The sequence below is a fragment of the Dipodomys spectabilis genome, unplaced genomic scaffold (genome assembly GCF_019054845.1).
Source record: "Dipodomys spectabilis isolate Male_0828 unplaced genomic scaffold, ASM1905484v1 ptg000772l, whole genome shotgun sequence".
NCBI classification, from domain to species: Eukaryota; Metazoa; Chordata; class Mammalia; order Rodentia; family Heteromyidae; genus Dipodomys; species Dipodomys spectabilis.
Window position 1 is genome coordinate 122,339 of NW_024871449.1, and position 22,861 is coordinate 145,199.

General features: G+C 53.0%; 1 protein-coding gene across 5 annotated transcripts in view; it reads left to right on the top strand.

Annotated features, from left to right (window-relative positions):
* The window catches only part of Acot7 (acyl-CoA thioesterase 7), a 94,002-nt gene that overhangs the window by 35,061 nt on the left and 36,080 nt on the right, over positions 1-22,861 (top strand). For all 5 annotated transcript variants that reach the window (XM_042672802.1, XM_042672806.1, XM_042672801.1 and 2 more), the window contains exons 3-5: positions 9,059-9,215; positions 14,021-14,112; positions 20,790-20,904. In XM_042672802.1, the coding sequence (XP_042528736.1) occupies positions 9,059-9,215; positions 14,021-14,112; positions 20,790-20,904 (364 nt within the window). The remainder of the gene's footprint in view (positions 1-9,058; positions 9,216-14,020; positions 14,113-20,789; positions 20,905-22,861) is intronic.

Genomic DNA, 22,861 nt, shown 5'->3' on the forward strand with positions numbered 1-22,861 from the left:
AGCGCTGCACCAGCACACAACCCTACACCCACAGACAGCACTGCACCAGCACACAGCCCTGCACCAGCACACAGCCCTGCACCAGCACACAACCCTGTACCCGCATACAGCACTGCACCAGCACACAACCCTACACCCACACACAGCACTGCACCCACACACAGCACTGCTCCAGCACACAGCACTGTATCCGCACACAGCACTGCACCAGCACACAGCACTGCATCCGCACACAGCCCTGCACCAGCACACAGCACTGCTCCAGCACACAGTACTGCACCCACACACAGCACTGCACCAGCACACAGCACTGCTCCAACATACAACCCTGCACCCGCAGACAGCCCTGCACCAGCACACAGCCCTGCAGCCACAGACAGCACTGTACCCGCATACAGCACTGCACCAGCACACAACCCTACACCCACAGACAGCACTGCACCCTCACACAGCACTGCTCCAGCACACAGCGCTGCACCAGCACACAACCCTACACCCACAGACAGCACTGCACCAGCACACAGCCCTGCACCAGCACACAGCCCTGCACCAACACACAACCCTGTACCCGCAGACAGCGCTGCACCAGCGCACAGCGCTGCACCTGCAGACAGCACTGCACCAGCACACAGCACTGCACCCGCAGACAGCCCTGCACCTGCAGACAACACTGCACCAGCACACAGCACTGCACCAGGACACAGCACTGTACCAGCACACAGCACTGCACCACCACACAGCCCTGCACCAGCACACAGCACTGCACCCGCACACAGCACTGCACCCGCGCACAGCCCTGCACCAGCACACAGCCCTGCACCAGCACACAGCACTGCACCCGCACACAGCACTGCACCTGCACACAGCCCTGCACCAGCACATAGCCCTGCACCAGCACACAGCACTGCACCAGCACACAGCCCTGCACCCGCACACAGCCCTGCACCCGCACACAGCCCTGCACCAGCACACAGCACTGCACCAGCACACAGCACTGCACCCGTACACAGCACTGCACCAGCAGACAGCACTGGGTGTTCCAGAGAAGTTTTTTGTTGTTGTTGTTTTGGTTTTTGGCATGGGGCTTGAACTCAGGACCTGGGTACTGTCCCTGAGCTCTTTTGCTCAAGGCTAGTGCTCCACCACTTTGAGACACAGTGCCACTTGTGGTTTTCTGGTGGTTCATTGGAGATGAGTCTCACAGATTTTTCCTGCCTGGGCTGGCTTTGAACCACTATCAGATCTCAGCCTCCTGAGTAGCCAGGATTACAGGTGTGAGCCACCGGCATCCAGCTTGCAGAGAAATCTTTTGTGAAAGGAAGAGTCTGTCTACTCCACAGCCTTCACTGTTCTCTCCCTTGAAGTTGATCTGGCTCCCTTACCCCCAGCACCCACCACCCCATCAGCCAGCAGCCGTCCAGGGCCGAGGCCAGCCCGCCATGGGCAGTCTGAAGGTACAGGTGATTGCTGGCATTTTTAGCAATGAGACGCTTTGTAACATTAAGATACATTGCGTTTTGGACATGATGCTGGCACACACATAATAGATGACAATGTCATCATGTAAACATAACTTCTGATTGCCCTGAGGGACCAGAGGCCTCTGTCCTATGGCTTACAGCATTTTCCTGATCATGGTGGACTGGAAGTGTATCTGCAGTAACTCTGAGAATGCGCAGACAGACGTGCCTGGGAGGAGGCTTTTAAGCAGCAGAAATGGACTTCTCCTGGTCCTGGAAGCGGCTGAGTTCATGTTGGGGTGCTGCAGGCTGTGTCTGGCAGGGTTGTCCCCGGCTTAGTAGGCGGAGTCCTCTCCCTGTCCTCATGTGCTAGAAGCTGTGTGGAATCTCTCTGGGTTCCTTTTCTAAGGGCACAGCCTCTTCGCCAGGGCTCCCTCGCATGGCCTCTTCTCTGCCCAGAGGCCCCCACAGCACAGCCCTTCATCCCTGTTCCCCAGCGAGGTGGAAGGCTGTGACTGGAACGGCATGCAAGGGTGGACATGGGGACCTTGGTGTGTTGGAGGGTGTGAGGCAGAGCCAGTTGTCTGGGGCCGCCTTGTGTAGGTGGCTCTGCTGTCCTTGGAGCTCCACTGCAGCCCAGCACCCCAGAGAGCGCCACCTGGTGGCTGCAGTACAGAGTCCCAGGGGCAGGACTGGGGCGGTAACATCGTGGCACCTTCCATCCTGAGTCCAGCCTGGACCTGGCTTGGAGCTGTTCTCTGAGCCTGGCATCTGGAGTCGTTCTGACCCCCTTGCTGGAGGAGCCTCTGGGCTGGTGGGCTCCAAAATGATGACCTAGACATTTCTGGGCTTAGGAGGGGTTTGTGAGCTCCCGGAGCCCTGGGCTGACAGCCTCCAGTCCCAGGTGGCTGAGGGTGCACCGTCTCCTCCCTCAGGGCTTGGCCCCACTTGGGTGCTTAAATTTTAGGCCACCGGCCTTGAGGTAGCCCAGGCAGGCTTCCCCTATAATCTCCCTCCCCTTCCAGAATGACCTGACCTCTGAGGCTCAGCGTCTGGGGTCTCCATCGGCTGTGTTCTCACACCCACGCTGGTTCTGTTGTGCCACCTTCTAGGTGTGTCCTCATTCTGAGCACTGTCATCGGTGTCGTGTCCTGCCAGCATGCCCTTCCCCCATCTCTGAGCATACTCAGTCAGCACACCGCTCCGTGGGGCAGCATGGAGTCCAGGCCCCGGTCCCCCCAAGTCCCATTCCTGCAGGCTGGCGCTATGGGACCTCATGACTGTGGTTCTTCCTCCAGGGCGCCCTCCTCTGTCTGTGGTCCTGCTTTAGGGCCTTTGCACTGGCTCCTCTCCCTGCCTGAGCTACTCCTCCCCAGGTACCCACAGGGCCCCTGCCTAAACCCGGCCCCCGGCCCCGCCTCCCCGTCACCCTTTCCCTCCTGGCTCCAGTTGCCCTCTGAGCAGTGTGTCGTCTGACCTTGATCTTTCCTGATTGATCCTGGGGGGCTGTTCCCTACTGGAGGGAAAAGTCTCCTGAGGGCAGGGCTTGTGCCTGCCCAATTTGTGGACACTTAGCACCTGGACCGAGGCTTGGAGTGTATACAGTGGGCTCCGAGTGCTGGAAACGCATGCCCTCAGTGAGCTCCGACTGCCCAGGCCTCGTGCAGCCTCTCCAGCCGCAGCTCACACTGTTTGTAGCCCCATCTTACAGGTGAGGAAACAGGTGCAGGAAGGACTGTGGTTTCCAAAGGGCAGACAGCTGTACCATGGGAGCTGCTGCCAGCTGTAGGGCCCCGGAGGCACAGGACACCTGGCTCCGGGGACGACAGTCACAGGAGCCAACCATTCCTGCGCCTTCCTGGATGCAGCCCTGCTCCGCACACAGCACTTTGTTCACATGTCCAGTGCTCAGATGTCTGTAGATGGCTGCCCCTTCTTGGGCTTTTCACATGGTGTCTGCCCAAATCATTGGAGCCACAGGTGCCACTTCACAGAGACTGAGCTAGAGCTGTGTGCTGCTGCCCAGAGCTGTAGACCAGTCATCTGCAGAGCTGAGGTGTGGGCCCTGGACGGGCCCAGGCCTTTTCTATTCATTTCCTTTTGATTTTGGAAGAACTGAGGCTTGAACTCAGGGCTTGCATGTACAAGGTGGTTACTCTATTACTGAGCCATGCCTCCAGACTTCCTTATGCTGTTTTTAAAAGTTGTTACTATCAAGGTGATATACAGAGGGTTACTGCTTCATAGTTAAGTAACAAGCACATTTCTTCTGGAACAGTGTCACCCCTTCACTCCCAGTTTTTCCCTCCCATCCCGCCTCTGCTGTTGGTTTTGTTTTTGTTTCTGTTTTGTCTGTCATCAGTTGTGGTGCCTGGGCACTGTCCCTGAGCTTTTCTGCTCAAGGCAAGCACTCTGCCACTTTGAGCCACAGTGTACATCTGGTTTTCGGTGGTTAATTGCCCGTAAGTTTCATGGACTTTCCTGCCTGGGCTGGCTTTGAACTGCAGTCCTCAGATCTCAGCCTCCTGAGTAGCTAGGATGATAGGCGTGAGCCACCAATGCTCAACTGTGGATTATTTTTGAGAGGGGGTCTTGCTTCCCAGCGGGGTACAAAGCTGGAATGACAAGCTTGTGCTGCTGTGTCCCCCCATGTCCAGCTGTTAGTTGAGGAGTTTTGCAAACTAACTTTTGCCTGGGCTGTCCTTGAACCATGATCCTTCCTACTGTGTCACCCTCCCAAGATGGTAGGAAGACGGGGCTCTCTTTCTGAAGCCACTGGCCTGCCATGAAGTCTTGAGTCTATTAGAAACCCAGCCCCATGGTTTTCCATGGATCCCAAGGCTTTTGGGAGGCAAAGCTGATCAGATAGCTGTTCACCAGCTTATAACACTGTTCTCCCAGGGTCTTGTGCGCGTGAAGAGGCAGAGGCGAGATTCCTTCCTGGCCGTGGCAGACTTTCCTGCTGTTCTCAGGGATTTGAGCCAGGAGAGAATCGTAAGAGGCCTGACCTGTGAAAATGGTGCCAGGTGTTGCTAGGCATCCTGGTGCCAGGCCTGGTGGAGGCCATGGGAAAACGGAGGGCCCCTTACTGGGATGGCACTCGCTGGAGTCCTGTATCTTCCTCTGGTTCATGTCTTTAACTTGTCCTGGTAACAGAAGGAGACCAAATGCCCTGTGAATTCTCCCACAACATTGGCATGGGGGCCAGAAAGGGAGCGGACCAGCCTCGGTGTCTCTCCCACCCCTCCCCAGAGGCCATTGCTCTGCCCACACCCCCCTGCAGCTTGGCTCTTCTGGTTTTGCTCTGGTTTGGCTCTCCTTCCCTGCTCCCCTCCCCTCTGCTCCCTTGCATTACATCACCGTCTCCTCCCTGACATTGGGTCATTTGTGTCTCAGCTCTGTGTCCCCTCCTCTGAGGTTTCCCCTATACAGCATCCCTGTGAGTCTCCCAAGTTCCTGTCTCTGCATCACCCCTCAATGAAAACCCAGGGGACAGGTGTCCCAGCCCTATGAGGGGACAGCCCTGGCCCCTGACAGTCTGTGGGTGAAGTATGTCATCCTGCACGGCTCAGGTGCAGAGATGACCTCGGTACACCTGTCGGAGGCACAAGGTCACTGCTGCCCAAACAGGTGATTGCAACTTCTGTTTCATTCTGTGTTCTAATTTGCCAGTTCTGGAGAAGTGGTCGTGTGTTGCCAGACCCTCAGGGGGTGTAGTCTTGCTTCAGCCCTTGCTTTTCCAACTTCTGCCAGTAGGTGGCATCATAGCCACGCTAATGGACACAGGCAGTGTCTCCCCATTCCCATTCCATTTCACAAGGAAGCAGCAGTCCAGTGGGGCCCGTCAGGGTGAGGACTCCTACCCCCAGTGGGGTGAGTCAGGGTGGGGAAGCCCCTGCCCCAGTAGGCTTCTTGTCCCAGCTTCCTGCCCAGCCCTAGTGGCCTTGCTGATCTGTTGGTTGTTGTTTTTTAATCTTCCAGCTTTTTTTCCCCTAACTTTTTTTCCAACTTTTTTCTCCCAACTCTCTTCCTCCTTTCTTTTTTTTTTTTTTTTGGTCGGTCGTGGGGCTTGAACTCTGGGCCTGGGCGCTGTCCCTTAGCTCTTCAGCTCTAGGCAAGCACTCTACCACTTGAGCTACAGCGCCACTTCCGGTTTTCTGGTGGTTTATTGGAGATAGGAGTCTCACGGTCTTTCCTGCCCGGGCTGGCTTTGAACCGCAATCCTCAGATCTCAGCCTCCTGAGTAGCTAGGATTACAGGCGTGAGCCACCAGCGCCCGGCTCTCTTCCTTCTTTCCTTCCTTCCTTCCTTCCTTCCTTCCTTCCTTCCTTCCTTCCTTCCTTCCTTCCTTCCTTCCTTCCTTCCTTCCTTCTTCCCTCCCTCCTTTCCTCCCTCGCTCCCTCCCTCCTTTCCTTCCTTCCCTCCTTCTCTCTTTCTCTCTCTCATTTTTTGCATTTTTTTAATTATAAAGGTAATGTACAGAGGGGTTACAGTTACTTAAGTCAGGTAATTGAATGTATTTCTTTTTGGACAATATTACCCCTTCCCTCTCTCTCTTTTCCCCTCCTGTCCCCACCCCCTTGCTGATCTGTTTTTTTGTTTGTTTTTGTTTTTTGTCGGTCTTGGGGCTTGAACTCTGGGCCTGAGCACTGTCCCTGAGCTCTTCATGAAGCGCCACTTCCGGTTTTCTAGTGGTTTATTGGAGATAAGAGTCTCATGGACTTTTCTGTCCAGGATGGCTTTGAACCATGATCCTCAGATCTCAGCCTCCTGAGTAGCTAGGATAACAGGCATGAGCGACCGGTGCCCAGCTTTTGCTGATCTGTTTTTAAGATGTTTTTAGGAACAGACACTATGGTCCCTGTCCTGGGTGATGATCTCCCCGGAGAGAGTTAGGGTCCAGATTTCCCGCTCAGCATGCACACACTTGCCAGGTACAGGGAAGCCCACACTTTGTGCTTCACGTGGCAACAGGTGGAGGGGAGAGTGTACAGACACACCAGAGCTAGAACTTGTTGTCCTCTCCCAGTGACCTGGGGACCTTGGCCTAATGGTGCCTTGAGGGTGGAGAGGTGATTCAGGTAGGAGCGTGGTCAGACCTCCATAGGTACCCCCCCCCCCCCCGTTTTTCCATCCTGCCTGGGGGAAGGTCTCCAAGGCCTTTGCCCATGTGCCAACATCCCGAGAAAGAAGGCCCACATGTCACTCACACACCAGACACCTGGTCATGCCATGTGCCAGTATGAAAACAAACTGATCTGTATTACCAGCTGAAAGATCCCTGGGGACATTCATAAGAATAATGATCCCTGGGCTGAGAAGATGAGCCCGAGTGCAGAAAATAGTCGGAGGAAAGGCCGCCACAGTATTATAGAGCAGTAGCTGATGCTGGCCACAGATAATGTCAGGTGCTAGTGGCTCATGCCTGTAATCCTAGCTACTCAGGAGGCCTATATCTGAAGATTACAGTTCCAAAGCAGTCCAGAGGGACTCTAATGTCTCCAAAAAACTGGAACCGGAGGTGTGGCTCAAGTGGTAGAATGCCAGCTGAGTGAGCAAGAAGCTTTGAGTTCAAAACCCAGTACCCCCACACATTTTTTTTTCCAGTAAGCTTGTCCTTACTGATTGGGAGGGTCTGCAGTCAAGGTTAGCCCTGACCAAAAACTAATGCGACCCCCCAACCCCCGTCCCAACAATAGCTAGGCGTTTGGGGGCATGCTTCATCCAATCTATTTGGGAAACACAAGTAGGAAGCTCAAGGTCCACACTGGCGCAGGCAACATCTGTCTCAAAAACAAAGCAAAGCCAGGCACTGGTGGCTCACGCCCGTATTCCTACTCAGGAGGCTGAGATCTGAGAAGTGAGGTTCAAAGCCAGCTTGGGCTTTCCGTGAGACTCTTCTCTCCAGCAAACCACCAGAAAATGGGAAGTGGCGCTGTGGCTCAAGTGGTAGAGTGCTCACCTTGAGCTGAAGAGCTGAGGGACAGTGCCCAGGCCCAGAGTTCAAGACCCAGGACCAACAAAATAAATAAATAAATAAAGCAAAAGGTCTGGGTTACCTCTAGTGGTAACTTACTGTCACCAGAAAATAAGGTCACAGTTTAGTGATGGAGTATGGTGAGAAGCAGCAGCAGAGGGAAGCCCTCAGGTGCTGCTGGAGACCCAGCCCTCAGGGCAGCGTTCTAGAAGGTGTCTCTGTTAGAGGCCTTGAGATCAGGAGGTGGAACTCCAGGAATGGGCTCTGCTTTTATTTTACTTTTGGTTTTGGAGACAGGGTCGTGCTGTGTAGTTTAGGCTGGCTAAGGTGATAGCCTGTAGTCAATCCTCTGTCCTCAGACTTCTGAATGTTCAGATGACAAGTGTCTGCCACCATACCCAGCTCAGTGCTGTTACAACAAGAGACACGAGAGAGTTCTCTTGTCCCTTCTCCACATATAGGAAGTGGGCCCCAACCACTTTTGTTAGCTTCTAGCTAACAAAACCATGAGCGATAAACTCTTGCTCATAATCCAGCCAAGGCTGTGGTGTTTCGTTACAGTGGCCTGCATGGACTAAGTACCTGTAGGGTGATCTCGGAGGGAGCTGAGCCAAGGCAGTGCCCCGGGGCTCTGCCATCTGGTGGGCACTGTTGGAGCAGACACGTGTAGACTGCGCTAGCTACTGGGGGGCACACGTGGTGCCAGCTGTCCTTTGAGCACTTTGAATTTTGAATCATGAGAATGGTCATTTTTTTGAAGGATAATTGTGTGTGTGTGTGTGTGTGTGTGTGTGTGCGCGCGCGCGCGCGCGCGCGCGCATGCACGCACGCATGTGCCAGTGTGTGCCAGTACTGGAGCTTGAACTCAGCCTTGGCATTTTTTGCTTAACATTGGCACTCTGCCACTTGAACTATACTTCCATTTCTGGCTTTTTGTTGGTTAATTGGAGATAAGAGTCTCTCAGACTTTTCTGCCTAGTCTAGCTTCAAGCCACAATCCTCAGATCTCAGCCTCCTGAGAAGCTACGATTATAGGCGTGAGCCACTAGTGCCCAGCTGGACAAAATGTAGTTTAAATAAAAATGGTGATCAGATGAGGGATAAAAGAGTAACAGAAGGGATTTGATAAAAGTACACCATATCCATATAGGGAACTATCACAGTGCAACCTTTTGTACAGTGACTCTGCAGCGATAAGAGTTGAAGCCAGGTGAGGTGTCAGGATGGCGGGTTATTTCCCCTGGGGCTGTGAAGTGGGAGTCAGGCTAAGGGAGGACTAAGCCAGCACCACCCTGTTCTTAGCGAACCACCTGGGGGCTCCCTAGATAGCAACTGCTCAGCTTTGGAAAGGAGGGCGATTCCCCTCTTCTTCCTTTCCTCTGTGTCCCAAGTTCCCTGAGTAGGCACCTGTTTTTCCACATTCGATTATGAGGTTATGTGTGTATGGGAGGAAACTTGTAAGAGCACCGCTGGTGGCAGGTGCATGCGCGGCCAGCACCCCTCCACCCCCTGCAGTCCCCAGACTTCTCCATGTGCCTGAGCATGAATGAACCTCAAGAGCACAGTGCCAGGGAGCAGCTGGCAGGCTGGCGGGGTAACTTTCCCTCTCTGGTCTCCATAGGAGCGCTGCGTGGCCGCCCTGGCCAGGGTGGAGCGTACAGACTTCCTGTCACCCATGTGCATCGGCGAGGTGGCGCATGTGAGTGCGGAAATCACCTACGCTTCCAAGCACTCGGTGGAGGTGCAGGTCCACGTGACATCGGAGAACATCCTCACAGGTAACTTTCACACTGCCTGTTTGTACTTCACTGCTGCTTGCACACATGAGGGTGCCCCACCCCAGCCCCAGCCCCATGGGCAGCTTCTGCTCTTACCTGAACTTTTCAGATGAGGCACTCATGGGCTAGAGATTTCACAACGAGAGCCCAATACTACCCAGCCAGAACAGGATCAAGGCTCAGCTACCACCTTGCGGTGGCCACTTAGTCCGTGGCGGAGCTGGGAGTGGTCCACGGCCTCTCCCTGCTCTCCTGGAGGGTGGCGGACACTGGCTCAGCCTCGGGAGAGGCCCACCCCGCCCCAGCCTGAGCCAGGCCTAGATCGGAACTGCTGGGTGAACCTTGCTCTGGGTTCTTCTGCTCTGTCTCCTTGGCCATGGTAACCATGGAAACGTGTCTCCTCTTTCTGTGGGGGAGCGAGGCTCCTTCTCACTGGCTCTCACACTTCTTTTTATAACCAGACTGGCGATGGGGAAGGTGAACCTCCGGCTGCCTCCTGCCCGCTCTGCATCCCCGTGGTCCCAAGCCACCCTCCAGGCCCGTGCAGAATAGCGGCTGTGCTGCGTCCTTTCCTCTCCTTCTTGGTTCCTTGGCAGTGGGGCCTGTTCTCTTGATAGGCCAGGAACTTAGTTATCCATCTGGAACTTTCCAGTGACCTCAGCAGGATTGGCACTTAGAACGGGTTGCATCAGTCCAGCTACAGCACAGTGCATGATGTGGCTGAGGGCTGTCTGGGGGAGAGATGGTTGGCTCTGGGCTGTTCCTTTAGACTGGGCCCTAGATACAGAAGGTGTCTCCAGCATTGGAAGCACCCTTGGGTGCTGCTGGTCTCAGGCTGTATCACAAGAAGCAAAGTGTGCACCACTACGGGAAAGCTTGGCCTCTTCCTCTGGTGGCCACCGGGATGGACATTGCCCCTGCGCAGGAGCAGAAGTTCGCTGCTCCCAGAGCCTCTCGGTCTTCATGCTTGTGTGTAGCCCGCCATTTTGGCAGCCGGCAGCCACTGTGGATTCACTGTAGCCTTGGCTTTAGAAACAGTGGGTCAGTCGGGCTGCCTTCCTGATCTGGTCTTGGAGGCCTGTTCTGGACCTCATGGGCTTGGTGACTAGAACAGCACCGCCGTGTGCAGATGGCGAGAAGCAGGGTCAGAAAGATGTTCAAGGCTTTGAGATGGGCAGGACGGACCCTCCTCAGTCCCTAGGGCAGAGAGCAGTGGGCCTTGCTCAGTCAGGGGTGCTGGGGCTAAGGATTTGCTCCCTCCAGTGAGAGCTGCCTCCAGATGGCGACTTCCATGGGCTCAGCAAAAGAAAAAAGAAAAAAAAAGACAGGCCAGAAGCTGGGCACCAGTGGCTCATGCCTGTAATCCTAGCTACTCAGGAGGCTAAGATCTGAGGATCATGGTTCAAAGCCAGCCCAAGCAGGAAAGTCTGTGAGACTCTTATCTCCAATGAATCACCTGAAAACCGGAAGTGGCGCTGTAGCTCAAGTGGTAGAGCGCTTGCCTTGAGCTGAGGGACAGTGCCCAGGTTCAGAGTTGAAGCCCCATCTTTCTAGTCAAATCTTGTCAGGTTCCTTCCTCAACCTCCTGATGACCTGGCCTGTCTTTTTTTGTTGGTCGTGGGGCTTGAACTCTGGGCCTGGGCGCTGTACCTCTTCAGCTCAAGGTGAGCACACTTGAGTCACAGTGGCACTTCCAGTTTTCTGGTAGTTAACTGGAGATAGGAGTCTCACGGACGTTCCTGCCCAGGTTGGCTTTGAACCTTGATTCTCAGATCTCAGCCTCCTGAGTAGCTAGGATTACAGGCGTGAGCCGCCAGTGCCAGCTAGATGACATGTTGTTAAGGTTCTCACACTGAGGGGACAAAGCCCAAGCCTCTGTTTGCCTACCCCATGGGCATGCCCTTCCTCTCACTGCTGCATCCTCAACCCCAGTCCAAAGGGCCTGGACTGCCCAGGAGGGCGGGGCCAGCTCTAGGGCACGGAGGCAGTGCTGGCATGGCTGCACATGTTCGCCCTCCTGGGACCTGGAGTCTTGCTCTGTGCCCTCCTGGGCAGCTTCTCTCAGTGGAGCTATGTCATGGCCCTAGGTTCTCCTCAACTCCTTCCTCACAGGCCCAAGGCAGGGCTTGACTTGTCTCCATGTCTTCGTCACCTCATCCCAGAGCCTATTCTGTGACCCCCCCTCCCCCCCATGTCATGCTCCCTCTTCTCTAGGTCTGCATGTCTGTTTCTCAGCCATCTTCTGGCTCCCCACCTTAGACCCCGTGCAGATCTCTGTTGTCCTCCGTTTCTCTCCTGCCCACATGTCCCCTGGGAGGTGCACCTCTGTGCCTGGCCTGTAGCCTCCAGACCCATTCTGTTCTCCCAATGCCCCCCGAGCGCACATGCAGTGTGTGGTCGGCCCTGGGAGGGCCAGGGATGTATCTCTAACAGGGCTGAGCCATGATGCTGTGGGCACAAGTACTCGGCTCCTTCTCCACCTTGGGAGCAGGGCCCATGCTCCCCTCCGTGTCCCACGGCAGCTGAATGAGCACAGGCCAGAGGACCCGAAAACTTGCCTTTTCATTCACCTCTAGCACCTGTCAAAATATTAAGCTAACAGGGACGTGATTGCTGTGAATTGCTCCAGAGAATAGCTGGAAGCTCCTAAGATTTAAAAAGAAATGTTAATGCCACAGTTCTGGCAGTGTTCCATTGAAGAGTGGAGAATGTACAATTAGCATATTTACCTCCTTTTGCTCTGTAGTGTGCATTTAGGTCTAGTGAGGCCATGCTGGTTTCCATGGAAACCAGCTCGTCAGGCTGGCTCCAGCTGAATCCAACAGGAAATCTTTATTCCCAAAAGCAGGTTGTCAGATCTGCTCAGTCAAAGTGTGGTGAAAATATTTTCTCATAGTAGCTGTCTGTGCTCCTGGCACAGGAACCGGAAGCTGTGTTCTGAGGTGCTTGTGCCAGGGCCAAGCTGGAGGCTGGTGTTAGGAGCAGGGTGGGGCTCAAGGGCCTCTTTTTAAGTGACCCCCTTGGGGTTTGATATAGAGCCTGGGTTGGGTTGAGTGGGACCCTCGGGAAGCCCAGGCTCCTGCTGGTTGTGGGGCGGGCCCATCTCACTTGTGCTGCACACTGGGATCTTTCCTGTTGTAGAAGCAGCTTTTAAAGCTGGGCGCTGGTGGCTCACATCTGTAATCCTAGCTACTCAGGAGGCTGAGATCTAAGAATCACTATTCGAAGCCAGCCCAGGCAATAAAGTCCAAGAGATTCTTACTTCACATTAATCAGGAAAATCCAGAAGTGGGAGTATGGCTCAAATGGTAGAGTGCTAGCCTTGAGTGAAAAAAACAAGCAAGAGTGCAAGACCAAAAAAAAAGAAAAAAGAAAAAAAAAAAAAAAAGAGTGCAAGACCCTGAGTTCAAGTACCAGTACTGAAACTGAAAATAAGTAAATTTTTTTTTTTTTTTTAAAAGAGGGATCCTGGGCTGGGGAGGTGGCTCAGTGGTAGAGCGCTTGCCTTGCATGCGTGAGGCCCTGAGTTTGATTCCTTAGCACCACATAAGCAGAAAAAGTCAGAAGTGGCACTGTGGCTCAAGTGGTAGAGTGCTAGCCCTGACCTGAAGAGCTGAGGAACAGCGCCCAGGCCCAGAGTTCAGGCTCCATGACCTACAGAAAAAAAGGGGTGGGGGGTTCCTTGTAAGTACTTGGGAATGACAGATCTGGAAAAGCTGCATCTGCACTAAGAATGGCACCAAGTGGCTATGCAGCCCTGGGAAAACTGATCTCTCCAGTTTCCAAATCACTGCTGTGAACTCCTTTGCACTAACAGGCCACCAGCCATGGTTTGCAGCCCTCTCCCAGGCCAGCTCCCACACTCAGCTCCACCGCGAGGCTCAGTGCCCCAAGCCTTATGCAGCCACAGCCCCTGTCTCAGAGCTTGGAAGCCCTGGGTTAGAACTTTGAGCCGCCATCTTAGGTTTGTGTGGGAGAGGACCAGGAGGAGGAACTCGGGAGGGAGCACTGGGCTTGAGGAGCTGCTCAGGCCTCTGTGCTTTGGACAGTGGTTGGCAGTGGTTGCCCTTCCTCTCAGGGGCTTCTCTACCTGGGCATGGGGTACATGCTGAAGCCTTTCCTGCTGGCTGGCAGGATCGTGCAGTGTGGAGGCAGGTGGATAGAATGTGAGGGAGTGCTACCAAGTGTCATCACAGTGTCTACCAGTGGGGACTTGGGCCAGCAAGTGAGAAGCTTGGGCTGGCTTCCCCCGGAGGACAGGAGAGGGGACAGGCCTGCCTCTCTGCAAAGCTCATCAGAGGCAGCTTACCAGTTTTCATAACCACCTGGTTAAAACATCAGGTAGGAACTGGGCATGGTAACACTGTGCTGTGTTAGTGTCCTAGCACTCAGGAGTCTGAGGCAGGCGTATCTAGAATATGAGCCCAGCCTGGGCAGCTTAGCAAGACCCTGCCTCAGAACAAGACTGTTGGGATGTAGCACACGTGATAGAGCACTTGCCTAACGTGCAAGGCCCTGAGTTCACCTCCAATACTGCAAGCAAACCAAAAACACGGTCCAGTAGCCGCTAGAAAGCGTTCCCAGCCCAAGGGCAGCATGGGGAGAGCTGTGTCCCAGGGTCCCGGAGGTGGGACTGCACTCCCTGCTGATGGGTTTCTGGATCTATGTCGGTGCTTGCATGGTGGTAGTCACCAGGGCAGGAGGCTGAAAATGACCTTGAGTGTTGGGGGCCCAGACCCCTGGGATCGCCAGGTCTGGTGGCAGCACCTCCCCAGGACATCACGCATGTGGTTTTCTTTTTTAAGGTACCAAAAAGCTGACCAATAAGGCCACCCTGTGGTACGTGCCCCTGTCTCTGAAGAACGTGGACAAGGTCCTCGAGGTGCCTCCTGTCGTGGTAAGCTGACCCCTTAGCTTGTCTCCTGGGCTGAATGTAGAAGTGGGGCCTGCTGAGTGTTGGGGGGAGGGCTGTCCAGCCAAGGACGTGTCCCAAGGGAGCAGCGGCAGTTTGGGGTGCCTCCTGGGATGGGCTCAGAACCCAGTTCTCTCCTAGAGAAAATGGAGGGACGGAGACGAATCTGCTTGGCGTAGTTTAGTCCATGTATAATTCGTGCTTTCAGTGAGCTACACAGAACCCACAGACAGGCGTTCCTTTGTCCTGGAGGACCATTGTGTCATATCATGGACCAGAGAGGGGACTGTGCGACAGGCTGAGGAATGCCTGGACCCAGCTGCACCCAGAGCCTGGACCACCCCTCCACCTCCACCCCCCCCCCCCCCCTCCGCTGCCCGGACCCTTTCAAGAGCTAGTTTTCATCTCTGTTCTTGTGATCATTACTCTCTTCCTCCTGTCCCTGCTGGTATGTTCCTCCTCTGGATGGGTCTCATTCTCCCTCAGCTGTGGACAGAAGCTCCTGAGCACAAGAGGGGTTCACTATGATGTCCTTGGGATGGGCCTGTGAGCACCACCTAGGACCATGCAGACTCTGTGGGGCAAACCCTTGGGAAAGAATCTCACTCATTCCCAGAAGTCTCCCTGGCCGCCTCCTGTACTTCCGCCTCGCCCTGCCTGTGCTCCTGTACCAGGGAGGGGCAGAGCTTAATTAGAACATGATTTTAGAAGTGTGACAACTGAAGCTGAGCACTAGTGGCTCACATCTGTAATCTAGCTACTCAAGAGGCTGAGATTTGAGGATCATGATTCAAAGCCAGCCTGGGCAGGAAGGTTGTGAGACTCTTATCTCCACCAGAAACCTGGAAGTGGAGCTGTGGCTCAAAAGTGGTAGACCACTAGCCTTGAACGAAAGAGTTCAAGGACAGAGCCCAGGCCCTGGGTTCAAGCCCTGTGACCAACAGAACACATAAAAGAAAGTGACAACTGAGAACCAGATCTCTTGTGGCCCATGCCTGTTCTTGTTTATAGACCACTGGCCTCTGTACCCAGGCTGGCCTCAAATGCATGATTCTCTTGCCTCTCTTTCCTGAGTTGGTCTCAAATTCATAATCCTTCTCCTTCAGCTTCCTGAGTGCTGGGATTACAGGTGTGCACCAGCATACCCAGCTGGTCTAGAGTTTTAAAAACACACTTGGGTGACCGGAGCCCTCACCATATTTTCTGGAAAGGGTGGTGTGCCTTGGCTTGTTGGCCTAGTGGCTGTGCCCTTTGGGTCTCTGAAAGCAGGGTGATCCTGCCAGCCTTTGACAACTCCAGGTGATCCACCTCCCTGTGTGGGTAGAGTAGGCACAGCTCAGGGACAGATTGGAGGCAGTCAGGGCCACAGCAATACTGTGCTAGTGTCCTGGAGCTGCTGTGACACAGTGCCTCAGACTGCCTGGCCTAGAGACAAAAGTCGATTCTTCACAGTTGTGAGGGTCAGAGCCTGAAATCGAGGTATGGCCTGGGCTGAGCTCTGCACAGCAGCTTAGGAAGAAGCATCTTCAGAGATGGATATGGATCTCTCCCCCCCTTCCCCTTCTCCAGCTTATGGCAGCAGCATGCCTGGCCTTGGGCTGCACATCACCATCTACTTGCTTCACTAAACTGCCTTCTTGCTCTGTCTTTCATACTCTTCAAAGGGCACCAGTCTTAGGAGTGAGGGCCAACCACTTTGTGTGACATCTTACCTCATTACTAATTGCAACTACAAGAACGCTGTTTCCTAAAACATTCACTTTTTTTTTTTTTGCTGGTGCAGGGGCTTGAACTCAGGGCCTAGGCCCTGTCCCTGAGCTTCTTTTGCTCAAGGTTAACATTGTACCACTTTGAAACACAGCACCACTTCTGGCTTTTTCCTAGTAGTTTATTAAAGAAAAGAGTCTTGTGGCCTCTCATGCCCCGACTGACTTTGAACTGCGATCCTCAGGTCTGAGCCTCCTGAGTGGCTAGGATAATAGGTGTGAGCCACTGGTGCGCAGCTTACTTACATTCCCATTCTGGTTCTAGGTGAAGGTCAATTTTGAGACCCCCCTACTCAACATAGTCATCCCCCTCCTCTCCCTGACTCTCAGGTAACTGGGGTTCTGACCCAAGAAGCAGGAGAGACGGACGGCCACAGGAGCACCTGTCTGGCCTGGCCTTGGAGCCCTGAGTGTCAGATCTGCCACATCACGTGTAGTTTACCTGATGCAGGCCTCTTGTTGGTGTCAGTGTCTTGCAACATCTTCCAGAGGAGCTGGACAAAAGCCTGTGCCTTTCCGCTTGTCGGCACCTGGTGCTTAGAGCACTAGGGCTCTGGCCAGTGTAGAGGGGTGGGTGGTCCACACTCCCGGGTTCCCCTCTTCTTGCTGTAGGCCAGATCCTCTGCACAGCCTTGCCTGCTCTCCTCACCACCTGTGGCCGCTCTCCCACATCCTGGAGGAGCCCACAGCCTTTTCTCTTCCTTTGTATGGTGGAGTTGATACGACATAAATGCCAGCATGGCTTTGTAGACATTGTGCTGGAACATGGCTGCAGAGCCAAGGCAGAGGGCTGCGAGAAAAAGCTGGGATCCAGCTTCACTGCTGCAGGGGTGAGCCGATCACTTCCCCACACCAGGCCCTGAAATGATAACCCTCAGCTCCCTGGGAACACAGGCTGCAGGGCTGGCAGAGCCCTGCTTGGGCACAGCTTCCTTTCCTGGCTCCAGGAGGCCTGTGTACATATCTCCTGGAGCCCAACCACAGGCTTCCAGCACCCCTAGCATCTCCCCTGCCAGCCTTCTACACTTAGCTGGCCATGGATAGTATGTATAAACATATTCACAGATGCCAACTAGCTGAAATATAGACATATCAGACACACTCAAACCTGCGTGCGCACACAGACACACACACGCACACGATTTTCTGTTGTGTTCATCTCCCCAGAGGAATTCTGGGCACTGTCATATAGAGAACAGCTTTATCTTCTTGCTCCGCCTTCTTCCCAGCCTGACAGAGGATGCTGCCTTTCCCTGGGGTTGGGAAGCGCAGTGGCCCTGTGATACTGGTGATGCTTCACCCTGGAGAAGCTGGAGGGCCACGGGTGGACACAAACATGCAAATAGGCCTGCATTATGAGACACTCAGGCTGCAGTCTGTGCACTCAGGCCATGCTGTCACTGCTTCAGATGAGTGGATCTCGTGAGTCCTGGGACTGAGCCTGAGACCAGTCCTTCACTCAAGTATTGCAGCTGTTAGTTCCCAGAATCAAGGCAAGGCGTGTGTTATTAGCTGGCTCCTGCGGCCTGGATTCCAGAAAGGCCCATCCATCTTGTGTGCTCTCAGAGCTCTGATGAGCTTGCTGAATGCCACATATTAGACTAGGAACCAGTGGTGGGGGGCGGGGGGGGGGGGGTTGGGGTGTTGTTTTTTAAGTTGTCTATTCTTTACTGTGCTGAGGACACAGCACAGAGCCTGTGCCTGCTAGACAGTGTCCTACCACTGCTTCCCCAGCTCCTGGCCCTCTCTTACCCCAATTTTTTTTATTTTTATTTTTGTCAGTCCTGGGGCTTGAACTCAGGGCTTGGGCACTGTCCCTGAGCTGCTTTTGCTCAAGGAGCACACTCTACCACTTGAGCCACAGTACTACTTCCAGCTTTCTCCATTTAACTGGTACTAAGGAATTGAACCCTGGACTTCATGCATGCTGGGCAAGCCCTCTACCTCTAAGCCACATTCCCAGCCCCACACTTTCCAGATTTTTAGGTAGTTTATTGGAGATACGAGTCTACCACTGGCTTCAACCTACCATCTTCAGATCTCGGCCTCCTGAGTAGCTAGGATTACAGGCGTGAACCGTTGATGCCCAGCCTTTCTTCTTTCTTTTTTGGAGATAAGATCTTGCTGTGTTGCCCAGGAAGTCCAGGAACTTAGTCCCCTGCTTCAGCCTCCTGAGTGCTGGGATTACAGGCGTGCATACCATGCTCCACTTGGCTTGGTTCTTTTGAACAAACCCCTGTCTCCTTTCTTGGCTTCCTTTGAAGAAGGCTCACTGAACCAAAGGAGATGGGTACAAGGGGATAAGCTGCAAGGAAGAACACAGAAAGGCCAAAAACTAGCTTTAGACAAGCAGAAACGAATACAGTGTAGTTTGGGGAGACTTGAGGAGGGACAGAGTGGAGCCCTGAGGGCTCAGCCACCCGTACTGGCCAGGTGAATGAGGGAGGAGGGGCAGCTGGCAAAGCTGGCTGAGAGTGTCCAGGCTGTGGTCATTCGGGATGGCCAGGCCAAGGGGAAGGGTGGGGACTGTGTGGGGAGCATGGACAGTAAGGCCTAAACCTGGACTGTGTCCCCCTGAAGGTCCCATGGGGAGGGGTGAGGTCCCTACCTGGGCTGGAAGATGAGGGACATTGAAGGTGATGCATGGACTGTTGCTGTTACTTCAGAGATCTCACGTTCCCCAGTGTGCCCAAGAATGAGGAGCCTTCGTTTACACATAAGATTTTATATTCTCTTGGCCATCCTTCTTTCCTCTTCAGAGAAGTTTCTCTGTACGTCTTTAGCCCACTTATTTATTGGGCAGTTGTTTCTTTGAGGATTTGTTGTTGGGGGATTTAATTTTTTGAGTTCCAGGTATATTTTAGATATGAGACCCTTGTTCCTTGTATGGCTAGTGAATATCTTCTCCCAATCCATGGGCTTTCTATTGATCTTGCTAGCTATGTCTTTTGCCATGCAGAAGCTCTGCAATTTCATGCAGTCCCATTTGTCCAACCTTTCTTTGATTTGTTATGTTTCTGGGTCTCTATTAAGAAAATGCTCAACCTCCCTAGCCATAAAAGAAAGGCAAATCAAAACAACCCTGAGATACCACCTCACCCCAGTTAGAATGGTGATAATCAAGAACTCTAATAACAACAGATACTGGAGGGGATGTGGACAAAAGGGAACCCTACTGCATTGTTGGTGGGAGTGTAAGCTTGTTCAACCACTTTGGAAAGTAGTATGGAGGTTCCTCAAAAGACTCCACATAGAGCTCCCTTATGACCCAGCAATCCCACTTTTGGGCATTTACCCAAATGATCACAAACAAGACCATACTAAAGCTACTAGCACAACTATGTTTGTTGCAGCATTATTTACCATAGCTAAGATATGGGACCAACCCAGATGCCCCTCAGTACATGAATGGATCAAGAAAATGTGGTATATATACACAATGGAATTCTATGCCTCCATCAGAAAAAATGACATTGCCCCATTTGTTAGGAAATGGAAAGACTTGGAAAAATATTATATTAAGTGAAGTAAGCCAGGCCCAAAGAAACATGGGTCCCCTGGTTTCCTTATTTACAATAACTAGTATATGTCTGAGACAAGCAGAAATGGTCAGATAAGTTGATGTTAGGCGAAATGAACCCCAAGATAAGGACTCAAATAGTTTTTCTTTCTTGCTGTTGTTTCTAACATATTTATAAGATTATTTCTTTGTTGCTTTGTATGTCCCTCCCCCACATGTACGTTTAAAATAGGGATACAGGTGGACCCATTGTAACAATGAGATGTATAACACGATATATCAAAAAACGAACTTTACAACTTTTGCGGGGAGCGGGGGGTGGAGATGGGAGGGCAGGGATGGTAAGGGGAAACAAAGGAGGAGGCAACAATGCTTGATAAGAAATGTACTCATGCCGGCCCCCAGTGGTACCCTTCTGTAATCCTAGCTACTCAGGAGGCTGAGATCTGAGGATTGAGGTTCAAAGCCAGCCTGGGCAGGAAAGTCCATGAGACTCTTATCTCCAATAAACCACTAGAAAACCAGAAGTAGCGCTGTGGCTCAAGCAGTAGAATGCTCACCTTGAGCTGAAGAGCACAGGGACAGCACCCAAGCCCAGAGTTCAAGTCCCATGACCAGCCAAAAAAAAAAAAAAGAAATGTACTCATTATCTTGCTCATGTAATTGTAACGCCTCTGTACAGTATTTTCACTAATAAAAAAAGATTTTATATTCTCATACCTTTTAAATTCTTGAGTCGGAAACTCCCACAATCGGGCTGGGAAGGTGGTTCAGTGGTAGAGCACTTGCCTTGCATGCTCGAGGCCCTGGGTTCGATTCCTCAGCACCACATAAGAAAAAAAGCCGGAAGTGGTGCTGTGGCTCAAGTGGTAGAGCGCTAGCCTTGAGCTGAAGAGCTGAGGGACTGCGCCCAGGCCCAGAGTTCAGGACCATCGACCGGACCCAAAAATAAACAAAACTCCCACAATCCCCTAGGGGAGCCTTGGGATCCTTTTCCACCTTGGCTTACTGATCTGCAAAGGTGTCATTTGGCCAGTAGTTATTAGGGCTGGTCTTGAACTTGTGCAATTTTACATCCAGGACTAGGGCAGACATGACCAAGACAGTCGATACTCTTTTAATAGTGAGAAATTGCGTGTGTGGCCTAGCGAGACAGGTTTAACTACATATGGTACAGAAGAATGGTCTATGTATTTGTAAACTCACTGGTCTTGGAGGATCTGAGCCAAACATACACCCAGCTTATCTCTGGTGAGGGAGACTACACAAGATTTCATCCATTCGTGTTGTCACAAAACCAGTCCCAGCTGGCGCCCAGTTAGATGACTGGGCGCCATCCCTGCTGCGCCTCACCTTGGCCTGCTTCCCTCCCGCAGTACTCCCGGCAGGAGCAGGAGGAAGAGGGCCGGAAGCGGTACGAAGCCCAGAAGCTGGAGCGCATGGAGACCAAGTGGAGGAACGGGGACATTGTCCAGCCTGTCCTTAACCCAGGTAGGAGTTGGTGCCCCATGCTTTCTCACCTGCGGATATCATTGCCCACCATGCTCAGGCCACAGGGACACTCTAGTCGACCATCACCGTCCTCTGGTCTCCCAGATGTCCAGTGCCCTCTCCTGGAGCCAGGCCCTTTGTCCCTTGCCCACCTCAGAGCCAGGCTGGCCCCTCCCAGTGGCACAACATTCAGGAAGTCAGCATGGCACCTCTGTGAGTCTCTGGTGGGCATTCTGTGCCAGGGCCTGGACAGAGGGACACTGGCCTACTTCAGGGCGTTTGCTTTTGTTATGTTTTTCCAGTTTGTGCTGCACACTTAGAAGCTTGTTTTCTAGTTCACTAAAAATAAGCAAACAACCAGGCACCTGTAATCCTAGCTACTCAAGAAGCTGAGATCTGAGGATCTCAGTTTGAAGCCAGCCCAAGCTAGAACAGCCATTAGACTCTTATCTCCAATAAACTACTCCGAAGAAAAGCCGGAAGTGGTACTATGGTTCAAGTGGTACTGGCCAAAAAAAACACCCCAGAAGAAGAACACACACACACACACACACACACACACACATACACACACACAAAGAAAAGAAAACAAGCAAACAGTCAGGGTCAGTGGCTCATGCCTGTAATCCTAACTACTCAGAAGGCTGAGGTCTGGAGCTTGCAGTTGGAAGCCAGCCTGGGCAGGAAAGTCCATGAGACTTATTTCCTGATTATCCACAAAAAAGATGGAAGTGGCGCTGTAGCCAGATAGTAGAGTGCTAGCCTTGAGCAACAGCGCCGAAACACAGATGGCGGCAGGTTTGAACCCCCATTCCTTTACCGTGCAGACGTGTGACTGTGTGAGCGACAGTTTGTGGTGTGTGCAGCTGTCCTGTGGGCCCACCCATCTCTGTCCTTCCACCAGGAAATCCCTGCAAAAGCCAAGTTGACCAAATGTGTTTCTCCCAAGAACCAGAGCCCCTGGTTCTCAGATGCACTTTGGGGCTGCAGTTCTTGGGAGCTTGTCATACCTTTCTGGACAGGCTGACTTATGGGATGTCTCCCTGGCAATGTGCCTTACTTCTGTCCCCTTCTGCACACACAGCTGTCACATTTTAGTAGAGTTGATGACTTTCCAGAATGTTCTATGCTTCTCTACTTCGCTGGTCTTCATGATACCTGTATGTTCTGTGCTGGGCTTGATGATGTCCTCAACCTCAAGTCCTTGTGGATCCCAGATAAAGTGGATGTTCTGCTTCCTGACTTGGCTTCTCTTAGGTCTGCTTGTCCCTGGGCAGCTGTCAGGCTCGCTAGGCTTCATTCCCTCTCCCTCCGGTTGCTGCGCTGCTGTACCTTGCTGTGGGTTCTGGCTAAGGGCTCCGCCATTATCTCTGCTGTCCTCCCTTCAGGCTGCAGCCACGTTCCTTACCAAGGAGGGTGTGGATGACAGCCAGCCCGCGCTCACATCACTGGGCTTCTCCAGCCTGGCTTGTGGGGTAGCCGTAGTGCAGTTGGTTTCTCAGCAGTGTCTAGCAGGATTTTGCACATTCTTTGGCTCTTTGTTGGTCCAGCCTTTGCCCTCCCAAAGCAAAACAAATATTCTGAGGCCACTGGAACAGTATAGGTCAGTTTCCTTCCTGCTGGACAAATCTCTGATCTCCTCTGCTCCCCTCTGCTCTCTTCTACTCCCCTCTTCTCTTTTCCCTCCCCCTCCCTCCTTCTCCTTCCTTCTCCCTCTCTCTCCCTCCCTCCCCCTCCCTCCCTCCTTCTCCCTCCTTCTCCCTCCCTCCTTCCTCCCTCCCTCCCTCCCTCCCTCCCTCCCTCCCTTCCTCCCTTCCTCCCTTCCTCCCTTCTTTCCTTCCTTCCTTCCTTCCTTCCTCCCTTCCTTCCTTCCTTCCTTCCTTCCGAGCAGTAAGCCTAGCCTTTCTTGGGTTTGAAATTTAAAAGCAGTTCTTTTGTTGTCCTTCAGCTGGTCAAT